The sequence below is a fragment of the Bubalus kerabau genome, chromosome 10, assembly GCF_029407905.1.
Source record: "Bubalus kerabau isolate K-KA32 ecotype Philippines breed swamp buffalo chromosome 10, PCC_UOA_SB_1v2, whole genome shotgun sequence".
In the NCBI taxonomy this organism is placed as follows: domain Eukaryota; kingdom Metazoa; phylum Chordata; class Mammalia; order Artiodactyla; family Bovidae; genus Bubalus; species Bubalus kerabau.
Window position 1 is genome coordinate 83777074 of NC_073633.1, and position 23783 is coordinate 83800856.

The window sequence follows — 23783 nt, forward strand, 5'->3', positions numbered from 1 at the left end:
AAGGTCCACTTGACTTCATACTCGAGGATGTCTGGCTCTAGGTGAATGATCACACCATCATGGTTATCTGGGTCATGAAGATCTTTTTTGTATATTTCTTCAGTGTGTTCTTGCCACTCCTTCTTAATATCTTCTGCTTCTGTTAGGTCCATACCATTTCTGTCTTTATTGTGCCCATCTCTGCATGAATTGTTCTCTTGGTATCTCTAATTTTCTTGAAGAGATCTCTAGTCTTTCCCATTCTGTTGTTTTCCTCTGTTTTTTGCATTGATCACTTAGGAAGTCTTTCTTTTCTCTCCTTGCTATTCTTTGTAATTCTGCTTTCTGATGCATATATCTTTGCTTTTCTCCTTTGCCTTTCACTTCTCTTCTTTTCTCAGCTATTTGTAAGGCCTCCTCAGACAACCATTTTGCCTTTTTGCATTTCTTTTTCTCCGGGATGGTTTTGATCATGGCCTCCTGTACAATATTACAAACCTCCATCCATAGTTCTTCAGGCACTCTGTCTATCAGATCTAGTCCCTTGAATGTATTTATCATTTTCACTCTATAATCGTAAGGGAGTTGTTTTTGGTCATACCTGAATGATCTAGTGGTTTTCCTTACTTTCTTCAGTTTAAGTCTGAATTTGGCAATAAGGAGTTCATGATCTGAGCCACAGTCAGCTCCCAGTATTATTTCTGCTGGCTGTATAGAGCTTCTTCATCTTAGGCTGCAAAGAATATAATCAGTCTGTTTTCGGTATTTCCCATCCATTGATGTCCTTGTGTAGAGTTGTCTCTTTTGTTGTTGGAAGAGGGTATTTGCTATGACCACTGTGTATTCCAGTCTACTAAGGAGCCCATCATAGGCATTCTTTATTTCTGTTTTTTTTTTTTATATCTAGCATTTCTTTTTGTTTCTTTCTCAGGATTTCAATCTCTCTGCTTGCTTTGCCCATTTGGCCTGGCATGCTGTCTACTTTATTGGGCCCTCAGATACTTGTGTCAAATTTCTGTCTTATAGTTTAAACATCTCTGCTATGTCTGTTCTGTTAATGTTTACTCTGTATCTTCAAATTGTGCTTTTTGTCTTTTAGTATACCTTGTAGTTTTTTCTAAATAGCTGGAAATGAAATACTGGGTAAAAGGAACTGCTGTAATAGCCCCTTATTTACTTGGTGGTGAGATTTGGGGGTATGTATCTTGCTCTATATGGTTCCTAAGGTGGGATACTTTACCTCTTTTCTACTGTATTGTTTAGAAACACTGTTTAAGGTGAAATGCATTGATTTTGACATGTTGTCCTTTGCTTTCACTCACTTCAATATGTTGTTTTCATTTCTTTTGAGACTTCTTTTATCCATTGGTTATCAAGTTTATAAACTTGTTTTAGGGTTCCAGTATATTGGATTTTTCCTGTTATCTTCCTACTATTGGTTTCTAATTTTATCCTTTTTTGGTTAGAAAACACTGTATTTTTTTTTTAACTTGCTGGGGTTTATTTTTATGGTTCAGTATATGATATGTCTTGGTGAATGTTCCATGGGCATTGGAGAAAACTGTAGATTATTTTTTCAGGTGGAGTGTTCTATAAATGTCAGTTAGATCCATTTATTAATGGTGCTTTTGAGCTCTTCTATATCCTTGTTGATCTTCTGTCTAGTTCTATTATAATGTCTGAAAATCAACCTAAATCAAAAATATACAAAGAGCTCCTAGTTATTTACCCAATTAATTTGAAATTTTATGTGCATGAAAAAATATCCGTAAAATGTTAAGAACTTTATTCACAATTGCTAAAAGCTAAAATAAGCCAAGATATATTTTGGTAGATAAATGGATAAGCAAACTATGGTGCATCAATACAACAGATTATTATTCAGTGATTAAAAAGAAATGAGCTATCAAGTCACCAAAAAAAAAAAAAAAAAAGAAAAGCACAATCCATGGAGGATCCTTAAGTGCATATTGCTGAGTAGAAGAAGCCAGTCAAAAAGGCATGCCATATGATTCCAGTTTTATGACATTCTTAAAAAAGTGAAATTATAGAGGCATAAAATGATTTGTGACTGCCAGGGATTTGTGCAAAGGGGGGATGCATGGATGAGTCACAGCAGATTTTTAGGGCTATAACACTATGCTGTATGATACTGTGTTGGTGAAACATGGAGACATGACATTTTGCATCTGTCAAAACTCACAGAACTTTATATCAGAAAGAATGCTTGCTATATGCAAATTTTAAAAAGCCATTATTTAGATATAAAATAATGCAGACTCTTGATAAGAGGATCTAAGTATCTTACAAATAGAGGAAACAATATTACTAAAGGGGATGGAAGGAAAAGACACTGACCTAAATAACTTTGGTGTCATGAGTGGTGTTTATAAGACTAAAGGTGAATGGAACTATACACACACACTTTTGTTGATAATGTTGTAATCCATGTTGGTATTTATTAACAATTCTGATACTACTGAATTTGTAGTTTGTCCTCAATTGGACATGGGGCTACTTCCCAGTAAACCCATTCTATCATAAGTCAAAAATGCACTTAACATATCTAACCAACCAAATATCATAGCTTGGCCTAGCCTATCTTAAATGGGCTCAGAACACCTACATTCACCTACAGTTGGGAAAAGTTACCTAACAAAAAACCTGTTTGGGGGCTTCTCTGGTGGCTCAGATCGTAAAGAACCTGCCTGCAATGCAAGAGACCCAGGTTCAATCCCTGGGTCAGGAAGATCCCCTAGAGTAGGAAATGGCAACCTATTCCAGTATTCTTGCCTGAGAATTCCATGGACAGAGGAACCTGGCAGGCTACAGTCCATGTGGTCTCAAAGAGCCAGACCTGACTGAGCAACTAACACACAAAACCTGTTTTAAGTGTTGAATATTTCAAGTAGTTTATTGATTTCTATACTTAAAGTGAAAAACAGAATGGGTTATAGAGGTAAAGAATGTTGTAAGCTCACTGCTGCTACCCAGCATTAGGAAAGTATATCATACTGTATATTATAGCCCAGGAAAAGATCAAAATTCAAAATTTGAAGTATGGTTTCTGCTGAATATATATCATTATCACACCATCATAAAATCAGAAAATTGTAAGTTGGGAATCATTAAGTTGGAGCCTTTACTGGAATTGAACAATTGTGTAAGTGGATGATGAGTGATGGGAACCACATTTCTCACTGATACAGTAGGAAATCACATAGTTACAAGCAAGGAGAGGAGGCTAGAATGATCCATAAGATATAATGAATCAGAGTTAGAGAAATCAGTATGGACTCTTGTTTTGTTTAATATACATATAAATGAGATACATAAAAATATTTGTGCTGCTGCTGCTAAGTCTCTTCAGTCGTGTCCAACTCTGTGCGACCCCATAGACGGCAGCCCAACAGGCTCCCCCGTCCCTGGGATTCTCCAGGCAAGAACACTGGAGTGGGGTGCCATTGCCTTCTCCGAAAATATTTGTAGATGTGTGTATAGATGCACTGGAGAGGGCAGTGGCACCCCACTCCAGTACTCTTGCCTGGAAAATCCCATGGACGAAGGAGCCTGGTAGGCCACAGTCCATGGGGTCGCTAAGAGTCGGACATGACTGAGCAACTCCACTTTCACTTTTCACTTTCCTGCACTGGAGAAGGAAATGGCAACCCACTCCAGTGTTCTTGCCTGGAGAATCCCAGGGACAGGGGAGCCTCGTGGGCTGCCGTCTATGGGGTCGCACAGAGTTGGACACGACTGAAGCAACTTAGCAGCAGTAGCAGCAGCAGCAGCAGTATATATGCACATTAGCATGCACACATATATTTCTTTGCTTTATTAGCAGAGAAGATCTAAAAGAAATAACACTCCAGCAACCACAGCCATACCTAATGCTCAGTTCTTGATTTCTAATACCATTTGCCAGTAAATGGAATTTTTCCTCAGAAATGGCTGTTTCTAGGACCTGGGGAAGAAATACACAAAATGAGCCTAGTATCTTCTAGTGCTTGAAAGTAAGGAAATGCTCAAAAACAAAACAACCCCCCTCCCCCACATTATAGATGAATGTCACAAAAACATAGAAGCCAACTGACAAAGCTTCTACTAATGGCCAAAGATAGAACAGTTTGAGCAACAAAATAAAGTAGTATTTGATTATTATAACTTAAAATATAAAATAAGTTTTCATGAGTCCATCCTTATATCAAAGAAGAATTGAATAAATTAATAGCAAAGAAAAGGAGACAGATCTCTTACCAAAGATTTCCAAATAATACATGTAAATATTCCACCCTTAAGGAGGGGGGCACTTAACCCCCCACTCTTTGGCACAGGCTGCACACTGTAACTTCCTAAACAATATGTTTCCTATGTGCAGAAGTATTTTTAAAGTAAACAATGCCTGAAATATTACTCAACATGAATGAACCTTGAAAACATGCTAAGAAACCAACCTCAAAAGGCTATATATTCCTCCATATATGAAGGAATTCATATATGATTCCATTTATGTGGAATGTCCAGAATCTATAGAGACAAGAAGTAGATTAATGGTTGCTCAGGGCTAAGAGTAGGAGAAAATGTGGACTGCTGATAGGTATGTGATTTTTTTTTTTTAAAGGAGGTGAGTAATATATTCTAAAGTTGATTGCATTGATGATTGCACAACTCTGTGAAACACACCAAAAAAACAATTTCTTTTTACTTTATGATTTAAGTTAGATAGTATGTGAATTACATCTTAATTAAGTTATTACAAAAATAAGAGAATGATTTTTAAATTCACTAAAATAGTTATCCAAGGAAAAATGGGACTTGAGATCATGATAAGGTACACAGTAGTTTTTGAAAATATAGTAATAGCCTGTTTCTTAAACTAGATTGAAGTACCTAGGTAGCTTTTTTCCATTATTATCTACATTTTATACATACATTACAAGCTTCTATGTATTTAATACTTAATATTAATAAAAATTTCTTTTTAAGGGAAACAAAATTGTGTTATTCATGTTAATTTATATCCATGGCTAGTGTGACAGATTTTATTTTCTTGGACTCTAAAATCACTGCAGACGGTGACTGCAGTCATAAAATTAAAAGACACTTGCTCCTTGGAAGGAAAGCCATGACAAACCTAGACAACATATTAAAAAGCAGAGATATCACTTTGCCAACAAAGGTCTGTCAAAGCTCTGATTTTTCCAGTCGTCATGTACAGATGTGAGAGTTCAACCATAAAGAAGGCTGACACCTCGGAATTGATGCTTTTGAATTGTGGTGCTGGAGAAAACTCTATGGAGAGTCCCCTGGATTACAAGGAGATTAAACCAGTCAATCCTGAAGGAAATCAACCCTGAATATTCATTGGAAAGACTGTTGCTGAAGCTGATGCTCTAGTACTTTGGCTACCTGATGCGAAGAGCGGACTACTTGGAAAAGACCCTGATGCTGGGAAAGGATGAAAACAAAAGGAGAAGAAGGTGGCAGAGGATGAGATAGCTGGCTAGCATCACTGACTGCATGAATTTGAGCAAACTCCTGGAGACAGTAGAGGACAAAGGAGCCTGCCATGCTACAGTCCATGGGGTCACAATGAGTCAGACACGACTTAGTGACTGAACAACAACAGCTAGTGTGATCAAGTTTAACATGGAATATCAAAATTCTGGTATTAATTGAGACTCCGATTTTAGTTTTTAATCCAGTTATGTCCCATTTTAAAAAATTATTCTTTAGGTAATTAAATTTCCAGAAAATATATATATTTTAGTATTAAAAGGTTACTGTCTTATTATATTCTCTGTAAGTCACTATATTTAAAGACTATAACCTGTCTATTTTTCATCATCATTGCAACCATCCTAACTCACCTCTCATATTCCAATATTCTAACCGGGTTCTTTGTACCTCTTCAGTTTTCCACATTGCAGCCTAGAGACATCTTTTGAAAACACAATTTTTAGTATGTTATTCCTCTGCTTAAACTTCAGTAGTATCTCATTTTTTCTATGGATAAAGACTCAATTCTTTAATACAATTTTCCAGGGCCTAAATAAGTTGTCTCCACTGTCTATTTAGCAGCATCTCCCACTGTTCTCGTTTGGGCTGTTATAACAAAGTACCATATATTGAGTGACTTATAAACAACATAAATGTGTTTCTCACAGTTCTAGAGGCTGGAAGTCTGAGAGTAGGGGACAGCCTGGTCAGGTACTGATGAGAGCACTCTTCCTGATTGTACAGCACTGAGTCCTTTCTGCATATTCACATAGTGACAGGTGGAGTCTTTTTTGTAAGGGCACTAAATCACATTCATGAGAACTCTTCCCTTATGGCCTAATTACTTCCCCAAGGCCCCAACTCCTAATACCATCGTACTGAGGGTTAGGATTTCAATATATGAATTTGAGGAGGATACAAAGATTCACTCATTCCACCACCATCCCTCCCCCCCCAATTATTGTTATCACACACATCCAGTTCTTTCACTAGCTTCTGAGTCCTTTGTTCATGCCATTTCCTCTGCCTAGAATGTTCTTCCCAGTCTAACTCTATAATACCTATTCTTCAGGTAGCAGCATAGATTTTCTTCCTTCTAGAAGCCTTCTCTAATCATCTCTCACCCTTCCTAGCATAAGACTAAACTGCCCTTCCTGTCATTCCTATAACTAATAATGTGCCTATAACTTAGTTAACTGTCTTAACACTTACTGATATTTTCCTGTAAATCTGTAAACTCCCTAGGGGGACACTGTTTGCTTATTGTTGTAGCCCCATTACCTAAGTAACACTACCTTGCTCCTGGAAGATACTCAGTGAATATTTGCTAAATGAATGAATTAATTCTGATAACCATACTTTATATATTAGGAAGATCTTTTTCAGTTCAGTTCAGTCTCTTAGTCGTGTCCAACTCTTTGCGATCCCATGAACCTCAGCACACCAGGCCTCCCTGTCCATCACCAACTCCCAGAGTCCATCCAAACTCATGTCCATTGAGTCGGTGATGCCATCCAACCATCTCCTCTTCTGTCGTCCCCTTCTCCTCCTGCCCTCAATCTTTCCCAGGATCAGGGTCTTTTCAAATGAGTCAGCTCTTCACATCAGGTGGCCAAAGTATTGAAGTTTCAGCTTCAACATCCGTCCTACCAATGAACACCTAGGACTGATCTTTTTAAATAACAAATTTATGTTCAGGATGGGGAACACGTGTACACCCATGGCGGATTCATGTTGATATGTGGCAAAACCAATCCAATATTGTAAAGTAATTAACCTCCAATTAAAATAAGTAAATTTATATTTAAAAAAAAACAAATTTATGTTGAATTATCCCACAATTAATCAGCAAATAGATTGAGGATTTTTTTGTACTTGTTTTTTGTTTTTTTTTCCCCCTGAGAGCTCTCCATTAGATGAGTATATTTTGAAGTTAATGACAGTTCAGTCTATCATTTAGGTTTCTGTACTAGCTGAGCTTTCCTGATTTTTAAATATATTCTTTATTTTGTTTAAAAATTGCTTTTACATTACCATTTAATATTGAATATGTCTGACTATTTATGTATCTCCTAATTTGATACCTTTAAAGAAGACAAAAACTAGAATATTCTTTCAAAGGAAACAAACAGAAATCCTTATTCTGTTTCTGGTTAGAGTCATCTCTTGTGTTGTTGGAAAAGAGTGTTTGCTATGATCAGTGCATTCTCTTGGCAAAACTCTGTTAGCCTTTGCTCTGCTTCATTTTGTACCCCAAGGCCAAACTTGCCTGTTACTCCAGGAATCTTTTGACTTCCTACTTTTGCATTCCAGTGTCCCTTTCTATGATGAAAGGGACATCTTTTTTTGGTATTAGTTGTAGTAGGTCTTGTAAGTCTTAATAGGACCATTCAACTTCAGCTTCTTTGGCATTAGTGGTTGGGGCATAGACTTGGATTACTGTGATATTGAATGGTTTTCCTTGGAAACGAATATATCATTCTGTCGTTTTTGGATTGCATCCAGATACTACATTTTGGACTGTTTTGTTGACTATGAGGGCTAATCCATTTCTTCTAAGGGATTCTTGCCCCACAGTAGTAGATATGATGGTCATCTGAATTAAATTCACCCATTCCAGTCCATTTTAGTTCACTGATTCCTAAAATATCTACGTTCACTCTTGCCGTCTCCTGTTTGACCACGTCCAATTTACCTTGATTCATGGACCTAACATTCCAGGTTCCAATGCAATATTGTTCTTTACAGCATCGGACTTTACTTTCACCACCAGACACATCCACAACTGGGCATTGTTTTCCCTTTGGCTCCTCCTCTTCATTCCTTCTGGAGCTATCTAATTCTCCACTGTTCTCCAGTAGCGTATTGGGCACCTATTGACCTGTGGAGTTCATCTTTCAGTGTCATAGCTTTTTGCCTTTTCATATTGTTCATGGGGTTCTCAAGGCAAGAATACTGAAGTGGTTTTCCATTCCTTTCTCCAGTGGACCACGTTTTGTCAGAACTCTCCACCATTACCCATCCATCTTCAGTGGCTTTACATGGCTTGGCTCATAATTGCATTGAATTAGACAAGGTTGTAATCCATGTGATCAGCTTGGTTAGCTTTCTGTTATTGTGGTTTTCATTCTGTCTGCCCTTTGAAGGATGAGGATAAGAGGCTTGTGGAAGCTTCCTGTTGGGAGGGACTGGCTGTAGATAAACTGGTCTTGCTCTGGTGGTCAGGGCCATGCTTAGTAAATCTTTAATCCAATTTTCTGCTGATGTATGGAGCTATGTTCCTTCCCTGTAGTTTGGCCTTATGCCAAACTGTTGTAGGGGTAATGGCAGTAATGGCAACCTCCTTCAAGACTTACGGCAGCATGTCACAGCTCTCCCAGGACTATTGTAGTCAGTGCCCCTGACCCCACAGCAGTCTGCTGTCAACCCACACCTCTGCCAGCGATTCCCAGACTCTCACAGTCTAGTCTGGCTCGGTCTCTTGTGAGTCACTGCTTCTTTCTCCTGGGTCATCATGTGCACAATATTTTGTTGTTCCCTCCAAACATCTGTTTCCTTAGGGGTTCTCAATCCTTTTGCCAGATCCCCATGTTGGGAAATCTGTTGTGCATCCTAGAATATTGTAAAGGCAAGTTTGTACTGGTAATAAATAGCAGTACCAAAATTCAAGCACAGTTTATCACAGTAGTTCTCAAGTGGAACAAAATCAACTAGAGAGCTTAGTAAGATACTAAGTGCTGGATCGCACCCCATAGTTTTTGATTTAGTGGTTCAATCACAGTGAGGAAAGGAGAAGGGCAGTGTGGGAGGTTTTACATTTCTAACAGATTACCAAATGATGTATATATGTTGTTGGTGCAGACACCACAAATTGAGAACTACTGATCTTTCAGATTGTACCGTCTTTCCACTGGTGCTTATCTCACATTACTCCTTTAAGTACAATGTACTCTGACTAGATGAAGGACTTAATATACACGAAAAGGACTTGGTGCTTTTTCTGTCTCTATGTTTTACTTTTTTCCCTCTCCACTTAAAGCTGTCCTCTTTTTCTTGCCTTTACCTCCCTTTTCTACCTATCAAAATATTTTCCTTTTTAAAATCATTCAAATGCTGTCTCTTCCATAAAGATATACTTCACCACCATCGCATAGAAATTTACTGCTTTTATTTTGATCTCATGGTATTTTAGGATAATTTGTGTCATCACTTACTATCTTGTAGTTGTTTATGTGCTTTCATGATCTGTGTTACAGTTGTAAACTCCTGAAGGAATTGGGTTGCATTTATCCCATAATACTTACTACAGGTTTAGTGAGTTTAACTTAATTAAACTTAATAAGTTGATGAATTTGGCATATGCTAAGAATATGGTGCTTGTGGTTTTAAAAATTATTAAAGTGTTTGTAAAAATAACTTCTTAACCTAAAAAGTCTAAATAAATAAAAAGGACATTCTTCTTTACAATAACTCTAGATATGCCAGAGATTAAAATACTAACTAATTTTTAAACATTCAAAGAGAAGGAAACAAAGGACTTTTGTTAAGTGTAATCTAATTTTTGGGGGGACAAAATAAAAGGCCAAAGAGCCAAATAGATTGAGGAGAAAAAACAGTTTCTCATGGCTGTATACTTAGTCTTTTAATTATATCATACATATATACATAATACATACACAGAAGTAGTAGTCTGAGTATTATAACTATTATGTACATACAGTACAGATAGAAGTTTACATCCCTAGCTTTGTTAACACTGCTATTTGGGTATCAATCTAGAGAAGATGAAGTATTATTGAAGGCATTACAGGCCTGGGCTTGATGACCAAAATATTGGAATTAAATGTATTGACTGCATTTTAATTTGTCACTAACCTTGTGGTGGAAGGAGTTAAAACTTGGAACATTCTTGGAAACATTCTTAGAAAATAGTTATATTCTTGGAAAATATATTCCAATTTTTGCAATAGTTGATAAATTAGAAATGTATATAGATCCAACATCATTCTTCATAAGGATAAATTTATGACTACTATACTTAGAAAACGGAGAAGGCAATGGCACCCCACTCCAGTAACTCTTGCCTGGAAAATCCCATGGACGGAGGAGCCTGGTAGGCTGCAGTCCATGGGGTTGCTGAGGGTCAGATACGACTGAGTGACTTCACTTTCACTTTTCACTTTCATGCATTGGAGAAGGAAATGGCAACCCAATCCAGTGTTCTTGCCTGGAGAATCCCAGGGACAGGGGAGCCTGGTGGGCTGCCGTCTCTGGGGTTGCACAGAGTCGGACACGACTGAAGCGACTTAGCAGCAGTAGCAGCAGCATACTTAGAAAAAGAAATGACGTGAATGCTGATAGAGTGAACTTACTTTGTAAAATAACAAGCATCCCAGAGGCATGCATTAATCAAACTCTTTATACCTAAAAGGCAAAACTTTAAAAAAAAAAAAAAAAAAGAAAGAAAGAAAGGAAAAGAAACATTAATGAAACAGTGATAAGTGGTTTGTCTGGAAAAAAATGTTCACAGCGATGGTCATAAAGGTGCTTACCAAGGTCAGGAGAACAATGCATGTCCAAAGTGAGACTTTGACAGAATATAAGAAAGTAGAATACAATAACTGAATTGAAAATTTCATTAGAAACAGTCAACAGCAGTAGAAGAAAGGATGAGGGATAGGGCAATGGAACCCTTGAATATAGGGCAATGGAACCCGTCCAAAAGAGGAACAGAAAGAAAAAGAGTACAGCTAGCTTAAGGGACTTACAGGACATCAAGCAGAATACTATTCATATTATAAGAATCCCAGAGAGAGAAAAAAGGAAAGGACAGAAACCTATCTGAAGAAATAATTAATGGTTTAAAATGTCCCAAACCTGGGAAACAGACATCCAGATCCAGGACATCCAGAGAATTCCAGTAAAGATGAATCCAAAGAGACTCACCCACAAAAAAACACATTAATTACATTGTCAAAAATTATTAAAAACAAGAAGGGAATCTTAAAAGCACGAAAAACACCTTTTTATATATATAAGGGAATTTCTGTAAGACCAACAGTAGATTTTTTAGAGGGCTTTCCTTGGTGGCTCAGTGGCAAGGAATCCTCCTGCATTGCAGGAACCACAGGAAACATGGGTTCAATCCCTGGGTCGGGAAGATCCCCTGGAGGAGGGCATGGCAACCCACTCCAGTATTCTTGCCTGGAGAATCCCCATGGACAAAGGAGCCTGGAGGGCTATAGTCCATTGGGTTGCAAAGAGTCGGATACTACTGAAGAGACTTAACATGCACACACAGATTTTTTAGCAGAAACTTTGCAGGCTTAAAAGGAGTGACATAATGCATTTAAAGTTCTGAAGAGAAAAAACTGTTTACAGAGAATACTTAACGCAAGAGAGTTGTCCTTCAGGGTTATAAAGGAAAGATGAAGAATTTTCCAGTCACGCAAAAGCTGAAGGAGTTGAGCACCACTAGACTGGTCTTACAAGAAAGCTTAAGGGCACTTCTTTAACCTGAAATGAAAGCATGCTAACAGGAAAGTATATGAAATTGTAAACCTACTGGTAAAGGTAAATAGATAGTTAAATTTAGAATAATCTAATGTAGTAAAGGTGGTGGATTAACCACTTATAAATCTAGTGTGAAGGGTTAAAGTAGTAAAAATAACTATAAGTACAGTAATTTATTAGTAAATATGCCAATTAAAAAGATACAAATTGCAACATCAAAAATGGTAAACATAGTAGAGTCAGAATGTGGAGCTTTAGAATGTGTTTGAACTTAAGTTGTTATCAGCTTAAAATAGACTTACAAATAAAAGATATTTTACATAATCCTAATGGTAACCATATAGCAAAAACCTATGGTAAATAATGCAAAGATACACAAAAAGGAATCTAAGCATACTACTATCAAAAAATCATAAATCCCAAAGAGGGAGTAAGAGAAAAAGAAGGTAACAATGGAATTACGAAACAGCAAGAAAACAATTTTAAAAATGGCAGTAAGTCCATACTTATCAATAATTACTTTAAATGTAAATAAATAAATTCTACAATCAAAACATACAATAGCTGAATTAATTGAAAAAAAAAAAAAAACAAACAAACACCTCACTATATGCTGCCTGACCAACTTCTCACATAAGGATACAGAAAATAAAGGATGGAAAAAGATATTCCATGCAAATGAAAAACAAAAGAAAGCTGAGATAGCTATAATTGTATCAGGCAAAATCAACTTCAAGCAAAAGACTATAGTAAGAGACAGATCACTGTATAATAATAAAGGGATCAATCCAACAAGAGGAAATAACATTTGTAAATATTTAGGCACCTAACTTAGGAGAACCTATATATATAAAGTATATAAAGCAGTATTAACAGACCTTAAGGGAGACATAGACAGCAAAAGAATAATTGGAGATTTCAGTACTCCACTTTCATCACTGGTGAGATCATCCAGACAGAAAATGAGTAAAGAAACATTGGACTTAAATGACTCTCTAGATCTGATGGAAAGCAACAGAATACACATTCTTCTTAAGTGCACATAGAACATTCTCCAGAATAAATCACGTCTTAAGCCACAATACAAATCTTGAAATTTAAGATTAAAATCCTATCAAGCATCTTTGCTGAGCACAATAGTGTGAAACTAGAAATCAATTATAAGAAGAAAATTCACAAATATATAGAGATTCAACAACATGCTACTAAACAACCAATGGAAAGAACCAGGTCTTCATTTTGCTGGTTTTTTCTGTTATCTTCTAAGTCTCCATTTCATTTTTCTTTTGCACTCTGGTCTTTGTTATCGCCTTCTTTCCACTACAGGCTTAGTTCTTTTTTTTTTTAATTGAGGGATAATTGCTTTACTATAGTTTGTTAGTTTCTGCCATACATCAACATGAATCAGCCATAAGTATAGGTATGCACCCTCGCTCTTGAACCTCCACCCACCTCATCCTATCCCTCTAGGTTGTCACAGAGCCCCAGCTTGAGTTCCCTTAGTCGTACAGCAAATTCCCACCGGCTATCTGTTTTACGTATAGTAGTGTATATGTTTGCATAGTACTCTATCCATTCGTTCCACCCTCTTCTCCCCCTACCCCACACCATGTCCACAAGTCTGTTCTCTATGTCTACATCTCCATTGCTGCCCTGCAAATAGATTCATCAGTACCATCTTTCTGTATTCCATATATATATGCATTACTATATGGTATTTATTTTTCTCTTTCTTACTTCACTCTATTTAATAGGCTCTGGGTTCATGCACCCTATTAGAACTGATTCAAATGCATTCCTTCTGATGGCTGAGTAATATTCCATTGTACATACGTACCACAGCTTCTTTATCCATTCATCTGTCGATGGACATATAGGTTGCTTCCATGTCCCAGCTATTGTAAATAATGCCGCAGTGAACATTGGGATACATGTGTCTTTTTCAGTTATGATTTCCTCAGGGTGTATGCCCAGTAGTGGGATTGTTGGGTCATATGGTAGTTTTATGCCTAGTTTTTTTAAGGAATCTCCATGTTGTCTTTCATAGAGGCTGTATCAACTTACATTCCCACCAGTGCAGGAGGGCTCACTTTTCTCCACACCCTCTCCAGCATTTATTGTTTGTAGATTTTTTGATGATGGCCATTCTGACCACTATTAAGGTGATGTCTCATTGTAGTTTTGATTTTTTTTAAAAATTCTTTGAAGTGGTTGTTTTTTTAAGCTCTTTCTACTTTCTTAAAGTAGGGATTGAGCACTCTGAGCTTCCCTCTTAAAAGGAAGCTTGGGTTTATCTTTGAAAAGATAAACAAGATGGATAAGCCTTTAGCTAGACTCATTAAGAAAAAGAGGATTTAAATAAATAAAATTATAAATGAAAGAGGAGATGTTTTAACTGATACTACAAAAAAACAAAGAATCATGAGACTACTATGTACAATTAAACACAACAAACTGGACAACCCTGAAGAAATGGAGAAATTGCTATCATCCACAAATTAGTCAGCATGACAAGACCACAGGTAACATACTCAATGGTGAAAAACTGAAAACTTTTCCTCTAAGATCAGGGACAAAACACAGACAGGCACCATTTCCACTTGTATCCAACATAGTAATGGAAGTCCCAGCCAGAGCAATTAGAAAAGGAAAAGAAATAAGTCACCCAAATCATAAAGGAATAAATGAAAATTGATATTCATCTTTAAGGCACATGGACCATTATTAAGAATATACCATATGTTGAAACACAAAGCAAGTCTCAATAAATTTAAATATTGAAATCATATGAGGCATATTTTTCACCAGTATGCCATGATCAACTATTGATACAAGAAGAAAACTGGAAAAATTACAAATACATGAATACTAAACAACATACTACTGAACAGCTGTGAGTCGATGAAAAAATCAAAAGCAGAAATCAAAAAATACCTGACCACAAATAAAAATGAAAATACAACATATAAAAATCTATGGGATATAGCAAAAGCCATACTTAGAAGGAGGTTTTTAGCAATAAGGCCTCCTTCAAGAAATAAGAAATATCTCAAATCAAAAGTCTAACCTTATACCTAAAGGAACTGGGTGGGGTAGGGAGAGAAAGTCTAACATCAATATAAGGGAGAAAATAAAAATCAGAGCAGAAATAAATGCAGTAGAGACTAAAAAGGCAATAGAAAAAGTTAATGAAACTAAGAAATAGTTCTTGGAAGAGAAAACGAAATTGGCAAACCTTTAGCTAGACTGGCTTATAAAATCAGAAATAAGGAGAAATTGCAAATAATAGCACAGAAATATAAAGGATTGTAAGAGAAGACTGAACAGTTATAGATCAAAAAATTAGGCAACCTATAAGAAATGGATCGATTCTTAGAATCATACATTTTTTCAGGACTGAATCCATGCAAATGAATAGATCACTCACTAGTAGGGAGATGGAAACAGTAATCAAAAACCTCCTAAGAAACAGCATCCAGTACAAAACAACTTAATTGGTGAATTCTATCAAACATTTATGTTTTAGTTTTTTGGGTTTTTTTGGGGGGGAGGGGCCCGAGGCATGTAGAATCTTAACTCCCTGCCAGGGGATTGAACCCTCACCCCCTGCATTGGAAGGCGAAGTCTTAACCACTGGACGGCCAGGGAAGTCCCTATCAAACATTTAAAGAACTAGTACCAGTTCTTCTCGAACTCTTCCCTAGAAGAGTTCTTTCCCTAGAAGAAAAGGGAGCACTTCATAACTCTTTTTATGAGCCAACATTACTCTAATACCAAAATCAGACAAGGACAACAAAAAGAAAATTACAGGCCAGTATGTCTAATGAACTTAGATGCAAAACATCTAGACAAAACATTAGCAAATAAATATAACAATATGTTAAAAGGATCATACACCACGGTCAAATAGGATTTACTCCAGGGATATAAAGATAGTTTAATATACACAAATCAATCAACATAAATACAACACTTTAACAAAAATGAAGGATAAAAATCATGATCATTTTATCAATAGATGCAAGAAAAAAGGATTTGACAAGAGTCAGCACCTATTTATCATTAAAGTAAAATACAATGAGCTGGAAGGAACATACATCAGTATGATAAAGGCTATATATGACAGACCCACAGCTAACATACTCAGTAGTGAAAAACTGAAAGATTTTCTTCTCAGATTAAGACCAAGACAAGAATACCCATTCTTGCCATTCTTACTCAACATGGTGGTAAAATTCTAGCTAGAGCAATTAAGTAAGAAAAAGAAATAAAAGTCCAGATTGGAAAGGAAGAAGTGAAACTGTCAGTATTTGTGGATGACATGCTTTTATATATAGAAAACCCTAAAGATTCCATAGAATATTAAAAATAATATTTTTATTTTTTATTATAAATTTATTTATTTTAATTAGAGGCTAATTACTTTACAATATTGTATTGGTTTTGCCATACATCAACATGAATCCGCCACGGGTGTACACATGTTCCCCATCCTGAACCCCCCTCCCACCTCCCTCCCTGTACCATCCCTCTGGGTCATCTCAGTGCACCAGTCCCAAGCGTCATGTATCATGCATTGAACCTGGACTGCCGATTTGTTTCATATATGATATTATACATGTTTCAGTAATAATAAATGAATGAAATAAACTTGCAGGATAAAAATAAACATACAAAAATCTGTTGCATTTCTCTACACTAAGAATGAACTAGCATAATGAGAAATTAAGAAAACAATTCATTTTACAATTGCAACAAAGAATAAAATACCTAGGAAGATTTTAATCCAAGGAAGTGAAAACTACAAGACATGTTGAAAGAAACTGAATAAGACACAAATAAATGGAAAGATAGTCCATGTTCATGAGTTGCAAGATTAGCATTGTTAAAATGTACATATTACCTAAAGCAACCTGTAGATTCAGTGGAATCCCCATCAAAATACAATGATATTTTTCATAGAAATAGAACCAAAAAAATCCTATAATTTGTAAAAAATAGCAGAAGACCCTTGGATAGCAAAGCAATCTTGAGAAAAATGATCAAACTGAAGATATTACACTCCCTCATTTCAAATTATACTACAAATCTGTAACAATCAAAACAGCATAATATTGGAAGAAAAGCCCAGAATTTGAGAGCTCAGAAGTAAACCCATAGATATATAGACAATTAATTTGCAACCAAGGAGCAAAGCACATAAAATGGAGAAAGGAGTACTGGGAAAACCAGATAGCACATGCAAAAGAATGAAACTAGACCCTGTCTTACATTGTACACAGAAATTAATAAAAATGGATTAAAGACTTGAATGTAAGACCTGAAACCGTAAAACTCCACAAAAAAATCATGGACAGTATGCTTTTGACATTAGTTTTAGCAATATCTTTCTGGATATGTATTCTTAAGCAAAGGAAGCAAAATTAAAATTAACCACATGGGACTACATCAAACTAAAAAACTCTGCACAGCAAAAAAGCCATCAGCAAAATGAAAATACAGCCTACCAAATGGCAGAGGTACTTGCACATCATGTGTCTATAAGTGGTTGATACTCAAAATTTGTAAAGAACAATTTTTTTAAAAAATTAAAAATGGGCAGAGGTTCTGAATAGACACTGTTCCAAAGCAGGTATACAAATAGCCAACAGGCACATCAGAAAATTTTCCACAACATGCTAATTAGGGAAGTGCAACTCAAAACCACAAAGAGATACCACTTCACACCCATTAGAATATAACAAGTGTTTGAGAGGATATGCAAAAAAGGGAACCCTCATATACTGTTGGTGGCAGTGTAATTATGTGCAGCCACTGTGGAAAAACAGTATGGAAGTTCCTAAAAACATTAAAAATAGAACTATCATTAGATCCAGCAATTCACCTTTTGGATATTTATCGAAAGGAAGTAGAATCACTATCTCACATCTACATTTCCACTTTACTACAGCATTATTGCCAGGACCTGGAAGCATCCTAAGTGTCCATTGATGGATGAATAGATAAAGAAAATGAGGTATATATATGCTATAGGACATTAGTCAGTCGTAAAAAAAAATGAAATCTTGCTACTTGTAACAATATGAATGGACCTTGAGTCTATTGTGCCAAGTGAAATAGATCAGACAAAAACAAAGACTGTATGATTTCACTTGTATATGTACTCTAATAATAATCAACTCATAGATACAGAGAGTTGATTGGGCTTCCGTCGTAGCTCAGTCGGTAAAGAATCTGCCTGCGATGCAGGAGACTGCGGTTCTATCCCTAGATCGGGAAGATCCCCTGGAGAAGGAAATGGCAGTCCACTCCAGTATTCTTGCCTGGAGAATCCCATGGACAAAGGAGCCTGGCAGGCTACAGTCAATGGGGTCACAAGAGTTGGACACAACTTAGCGACTAAACCACCAGATACAGAGAAACAGATTGGTGGTTGCCAGAGGCAGGGGTTGGTGAGTGGGTTAAATGCGTGCAAGGAGTCAAAAGGCACAAACTTCTACTTATAAATCCTGGGGATGTAATATACAGCATGTTGATTATAGTTAATAATATTGTTTGGCTGAAACTTTCTGAGAGTACATTGTAAAATTTCTCATCACAAGAGAAAAATTGTACAATGTGTGGTGACAGATATTAGCTAAATTTATTGTACTAATCATTCCATAATATATATATATATATATCAAATCATCATGTTGTACACCTAAAATTAACATAGTATTGTCAATTATATCTCAATTAAAAGGGAAGCTGTATGGACAGTTTTAAATAGCTATGAGCACTTTGTATGATAAGAAAAAACAATAAAATACAAGACAATTTTAGGTTATTTCAAAAAGTTAAATAAGAAACTCAATTAAAAGTTGTAGAAAAATATTCTTATGTGACTTACAATCTAAGTTATAAAATTTTAGAAATAGACTAATTGAATCTAGTCCTTTTGTTTTCAAATAATGGAAATTATATGTTACCAGGTCAGAGTCACATAGCCAATTATTGGAAGAGCATGATTCGAACTCTCATTTGAAATCTAGGCCTTCAACTCTTTATTCCAGCTTTCATACTTCTCAACTGTTTATGTTTCTTATCTAACCACCTGCTTTTAAAGTGACCTGAAAATTTACAGTGAACTCTGAAAGACCTTTATACTTTAAATTGACTTGTTTATCAATTTATCAGTTAATAGTTGTGGTCTCTAAATTCTCCCCAGTACTATTGATCTATGAGAGACCTGTCTCACTTTCTTTTTAATTTATTTACTTATTTTAATTGAAAGATAATTACTTTACAATATTGTGATAGTTTTTGACATATATCAGTATGAATCGGCTGTAGGTATATATGTGTCCTCTCCATCCTGAACTTCTCTGCTACCTCCCTCCCGACCTTATCCCTCCAGGTTGACACAGAGCACCAGCTTTGGGTGCCCTATATCATACATCAAACTTCCACTGGTTATCTATTTTACATATGGTAATGTATATGTTTCGGTGCTATTGTCTCAAATCATCCCACCCTCTTCTTCTCCCACTGAGTCCAAAAGTCTATTCTTACTTTAAAACTTGTAGACTTCCTGAGAAGTGAGAGTTTAAACATCTCACTCAATGCCAGAGTGCCTTATGTGTTAGACTTTTGAACATAGACATTCCTCTATTAGTCATTTTTAGTATGCTATCTCATTGAATTCTTAGAACTGTAAGAGATATGAAAAAGCTGAAGTTAGAGAAAGAAGATAATATGGCCATTATTTCTTTAAAGTGGCTAATTTATTCTGATATCATGTTCAGTGCATTTTTCTAATCCACCACACTAACCATTGTTATAAAAACCTCAGCCAGAGAGAGTGCCCAATTTGTATAATACTTGGTAAATATTTAGCTGTAATAGTTTTACTCCTAAAAAAGTTGTTCACATATAAAAACAATGATTGGTCTTTGTTGTTGAAAGTATTTAAACCAACCATCATGCTAAGTTAGTATTCATCCAGTTTCTTTTTCCTTCCAGGCCTGTATGTGGAATCAGAGGGAAAACTCTCATAATTAACTTGCCAGGTAGCAAGAAAGGATCTCAGGTAAGCAGTCTTCATATTTATATGGTTTAGTTTGAGAAATTCTGGCCAGCTGTGAGAGTTAGCCATACAAGAAGTTGGAGTCCTCCACAGGACCTCACTTCTGACACCAGTTGCAGTTCAGTGCATTCTTAAAACCACCTTCTGTTTCAATAATTCACTCGATAGATTCAGAGAACTCATTGAAAGGTGGTATACTCATGCTGCTGCTGCTAAGTTGCTTCAGTCGTGTCCGACTCTGTGCGACCCCATAGACGGCAGCCCATCAGGCACCCCCGTCCCTGGGATTCTCCAGGCAAGAACACTGGAGCGGGTTGCCATTTCCTTCTCCAATGAATGAAAGTGAAAAGTGAAAGTGAAGTCGCTCAGTCATGTCGGACTCCTAGCGACCCCATGGACTGCAGCCTACCAGGCTCCTCCGTCCATGGGATTTTCCAGGCAAGAGTACTGGAGTGGGTTGCCATTGCCTTCTGAGGTATACTCATAGTTATGGTTTATTATATGGAAAGGATACAGATAAAAATCAAATGGGGAAAGAGGTGCATAAGACAGAATAAAGAAATACCAAATGGAGAAGAGCGTCTAATATCTTCTCCCTGTGGAGTCATGAACACATTACTCTCTGGGAATCAGTATGTAACAACACAAGGTTTATTGCTTATCAAGGAAGCTCTAAGTCCTTAACATCCGTAGTTTTTATTGAGGTACATCATATATTGCCCATATGGCTGACCTTTAGTCTCTTGCATTTCCCAGAGCCTGGGCTAATACTTGTAGTCTCCAACACTTACCAGAGCCAAAAATCACATTTCCCGAAGTCTCCATAATAAATCACACTGTTAGACTGCCTGGTACCAAAAGTTTCCAGACAGAAAAAAGGCACCCCTTTCATTTCGCAGTAACTAAGGGCATAGGCCAGATTCTCTTTGGGTAAAGTTAAATTTTCTTTATACAAACTACCCCCTGGCCTCTGGCCAAGGCTTTCTTACAACTAAATAATAATATTTGTCTGGCTGAAAAAAAAAAAAAAAAAAAATATTTGTCTGGCTGAGCATCTATATTTACTATAGCATTTATATTATAGACACAACAATAGTAGTGTGAATATACCTAAGATTTGGAGGAGCCAGAGAGAAATAGGATTAAAATCGGAGAAACGAGTAATTCATCCTCTAAAGCCATTATACAAATTTTTATATTTTTGTACTCATTTACTAATTTTCCACCTTGATCTTCTGTTACTGTACCCTATGATACATTCTCACAGAACTGTTTACCATAGAAATTAGCTCTCTTGCTCAGGCCAGTCTTTACCCATTGAGAAGGCTTTAACTCAAGTTCTCAGTACATGTGGCCATCAATATCAGCAGTATAATCTTACTAACAATGCTTGTATTATATCGTAGTATAGTAGTAAATATAACCTGAAAAATAAGAGTCAAAAGATACTGAAACATTACTGGAGTCGTATACACACAGTAACAGTTTACCTAGTCGTCATCGTATCATATGATCAAGATGTATCCCAGAGCGATGCTCCTCAGGTTTACAGACTTGTCAGGTTCCAAAAGCAACGTATGCCTTTTCCCTTTCTAGCATCTGCTACAGCTGAGCCAAGAAACAATTTCATCTCTTGTTTTAAGCTGCTTTTGAGGCACCAAAGTAATACTGGATTTCCCTGCTGCATAACCCCTTTAAACTCATTCCTTTACCTTCAACTACCATTTCTCCTTCTCTCCATTTATATTCAAGCATTTCCTTTGAACATCTTGAATGAGACAGTTGATTTGGCCACTGGGCTGGTCCAGATAGCCATCAGTAATACTAGGTCAACAAGTACTTCCCTCTCAATCCATTCCATTTATTTAAGATAAGGTTACATAGTACAGAGTTAGTGGGGAGTCTGAAACACCAGGCAATATAATTGCATTTACTCTTAAGCCCAATTTGGCCAGATGGAGTAAGACGTAGTCTGTACCATCAGACCCTTAGGAATTCTGACATAAAGGTTTAAAAGTATAGTTACAGTTTCAGCCTAAGAATCATCCCTGCCTCTGGCACCCACAGTTACAGCCCTGGTCCTCAGACCACTGCATCACATAGAAAAGAATAGTGTTCAGGTCATGTGGGGAAAAAAGAAAAAGGACAGTTGTAAAGAGAAAAGTGTAGTTGTACAAACATCCTTTTCCATCCCCTCTTAGCAGAAAAGCAGACGAATCTGTCTGGAGAGAACACTCACTTAACCTCCCTAATGATGAGTATGATCAGACACTAATGAAAGCTTCATGCATTTATCTCCTCCCATTTTAGACAACAAGTGTTTAAATTTCAGTTTTCTATCATATTATTGCTCTGAAGATGAAAGTGTGTTCCTTGGTCTAAAGATGTGTGCCTCCACAGTCACTGACACAATATCTTCTGTTCTGGTCCTTTTATAGTCCGTTGAGCATGTGTATCTACTCTGGAATAAACAAAGCTCGTCCAGAGTAAGTGTCTATACCTAGTAGACCTCATTTGTAGCCTTGTACCCATTTGTAGTTAGGTGGACTAACATCATCAGCTCAGCTTGCCAGGTATACGTAGGACTTTTCCCTTGGGGAATTCGCTGCATAGCCCTCTGCCGTCTGTCTCTCCTTATAGCAGACAAAACAGTTCTTATTGGCATTTGTGCCTCATAGTTTAAGAGGAATATATCTAGATGCATCCCGTTTCTGCCTTCTGTAGGCCCGTAGTGTCCACTCATCTCATGGGCCCAGGTGGCCATGTCAAGAAAGTATACCAGGATATCTGCTCTCCAGTACCAGTCAACTTCCAGTTCCGAAAGGGAGTTCTTCTGATGGGCATTAACAGTCTACTTTAATATACCCATTACATTCCCAGAGCGATTTCCATAGAGCCATACCCCATACAGGTATCCCTTTAATAGACCAGTTTTCCATTGCCCATCTACCTGACCATATGACTAGGCCATTTGAACACTTCCCATGAGTCAGTAAAAACCCAAACATAGGGGCAAACAAGCAGTTCAGCCCATGGAGCTGATTTGTTTTTACCTTCTTCAATCAGAGTGGCGGCCTTCCAAACAGGATGCTGTCCCTTCACCTTGGAATTGCCATCCATAAACCAAGCAGCTCTTTGTTGATCAATAGAAAGCTGTTTATAGGGCACCGCCCAAGTGGCCCAAGTGGCCATAGGATCCAGCAGCTCCTCAGGTGGTTCCGAAGTCAGCCCTAGGTGAAAAGAGGCTGCCTGCTCGTGAGTACCTCCTTGCATTCTCCTGGTAGCATGATTCTATATGCAACATTTCCATTTTATTATGGAACTCTCCTGGGCATTGCCTTCCTTCCTCATTAGAGCTTTTCTCTGAAATTACCAAGACATTATAGATATTTCAGGTTTCAGAGTTATTGTGTGTCCTTTAGTCATAAGGACAGTCTCAGTTAAAGTCCAATAACAAGTAGTAATTGTCTCTCAAATGGAAATTTTTTGGTCCAAAATTCCAGCAGTTGTTGAGTGGCACTCACAGGTTTTTGCTATAAGCCCTAGTCTGCATGCCACACAAGGCTTTTGTACAGCAAATTAATAATCTGTGTGGTCCCATTTCGCATGTCCAAATAGAAGACTGGATTTACATGCCTCCTGTTTTACAGTGTGAGATAGGGGATGAATTCTCCAGACAACATACATCCTCATAATACATTCAGGTAGAAATTCACCGTTCACA

The 23783-nt window shown here is 36.9% G+C and overlaps 1 protein-coding gene across 8 annotated transcripts in view; it reads left to right on the forward strand.

The window, feature by feature from the left end:
* Positions 1 to 23783, forward strand: part of GPHN (gephyrin) — a 526998-nt gene that overhangs the window by 277858 nt on the left and 225357 nt on the right. For all 8 annotated transcript variants that reach the window (XM_055538377.1, XM_055538378.1, XM_055538379.1 and 5 more), the window contains exon 6: positions 19996 to 20062. In XM_055538377.1, coding sequence (XP_055394352.1) covers positions 19996 to 20062 — 67 coding nt within the window. The remainder of the gene's footprint in view (positions 1 to 19995; positions 20063 to 23783) is intronic.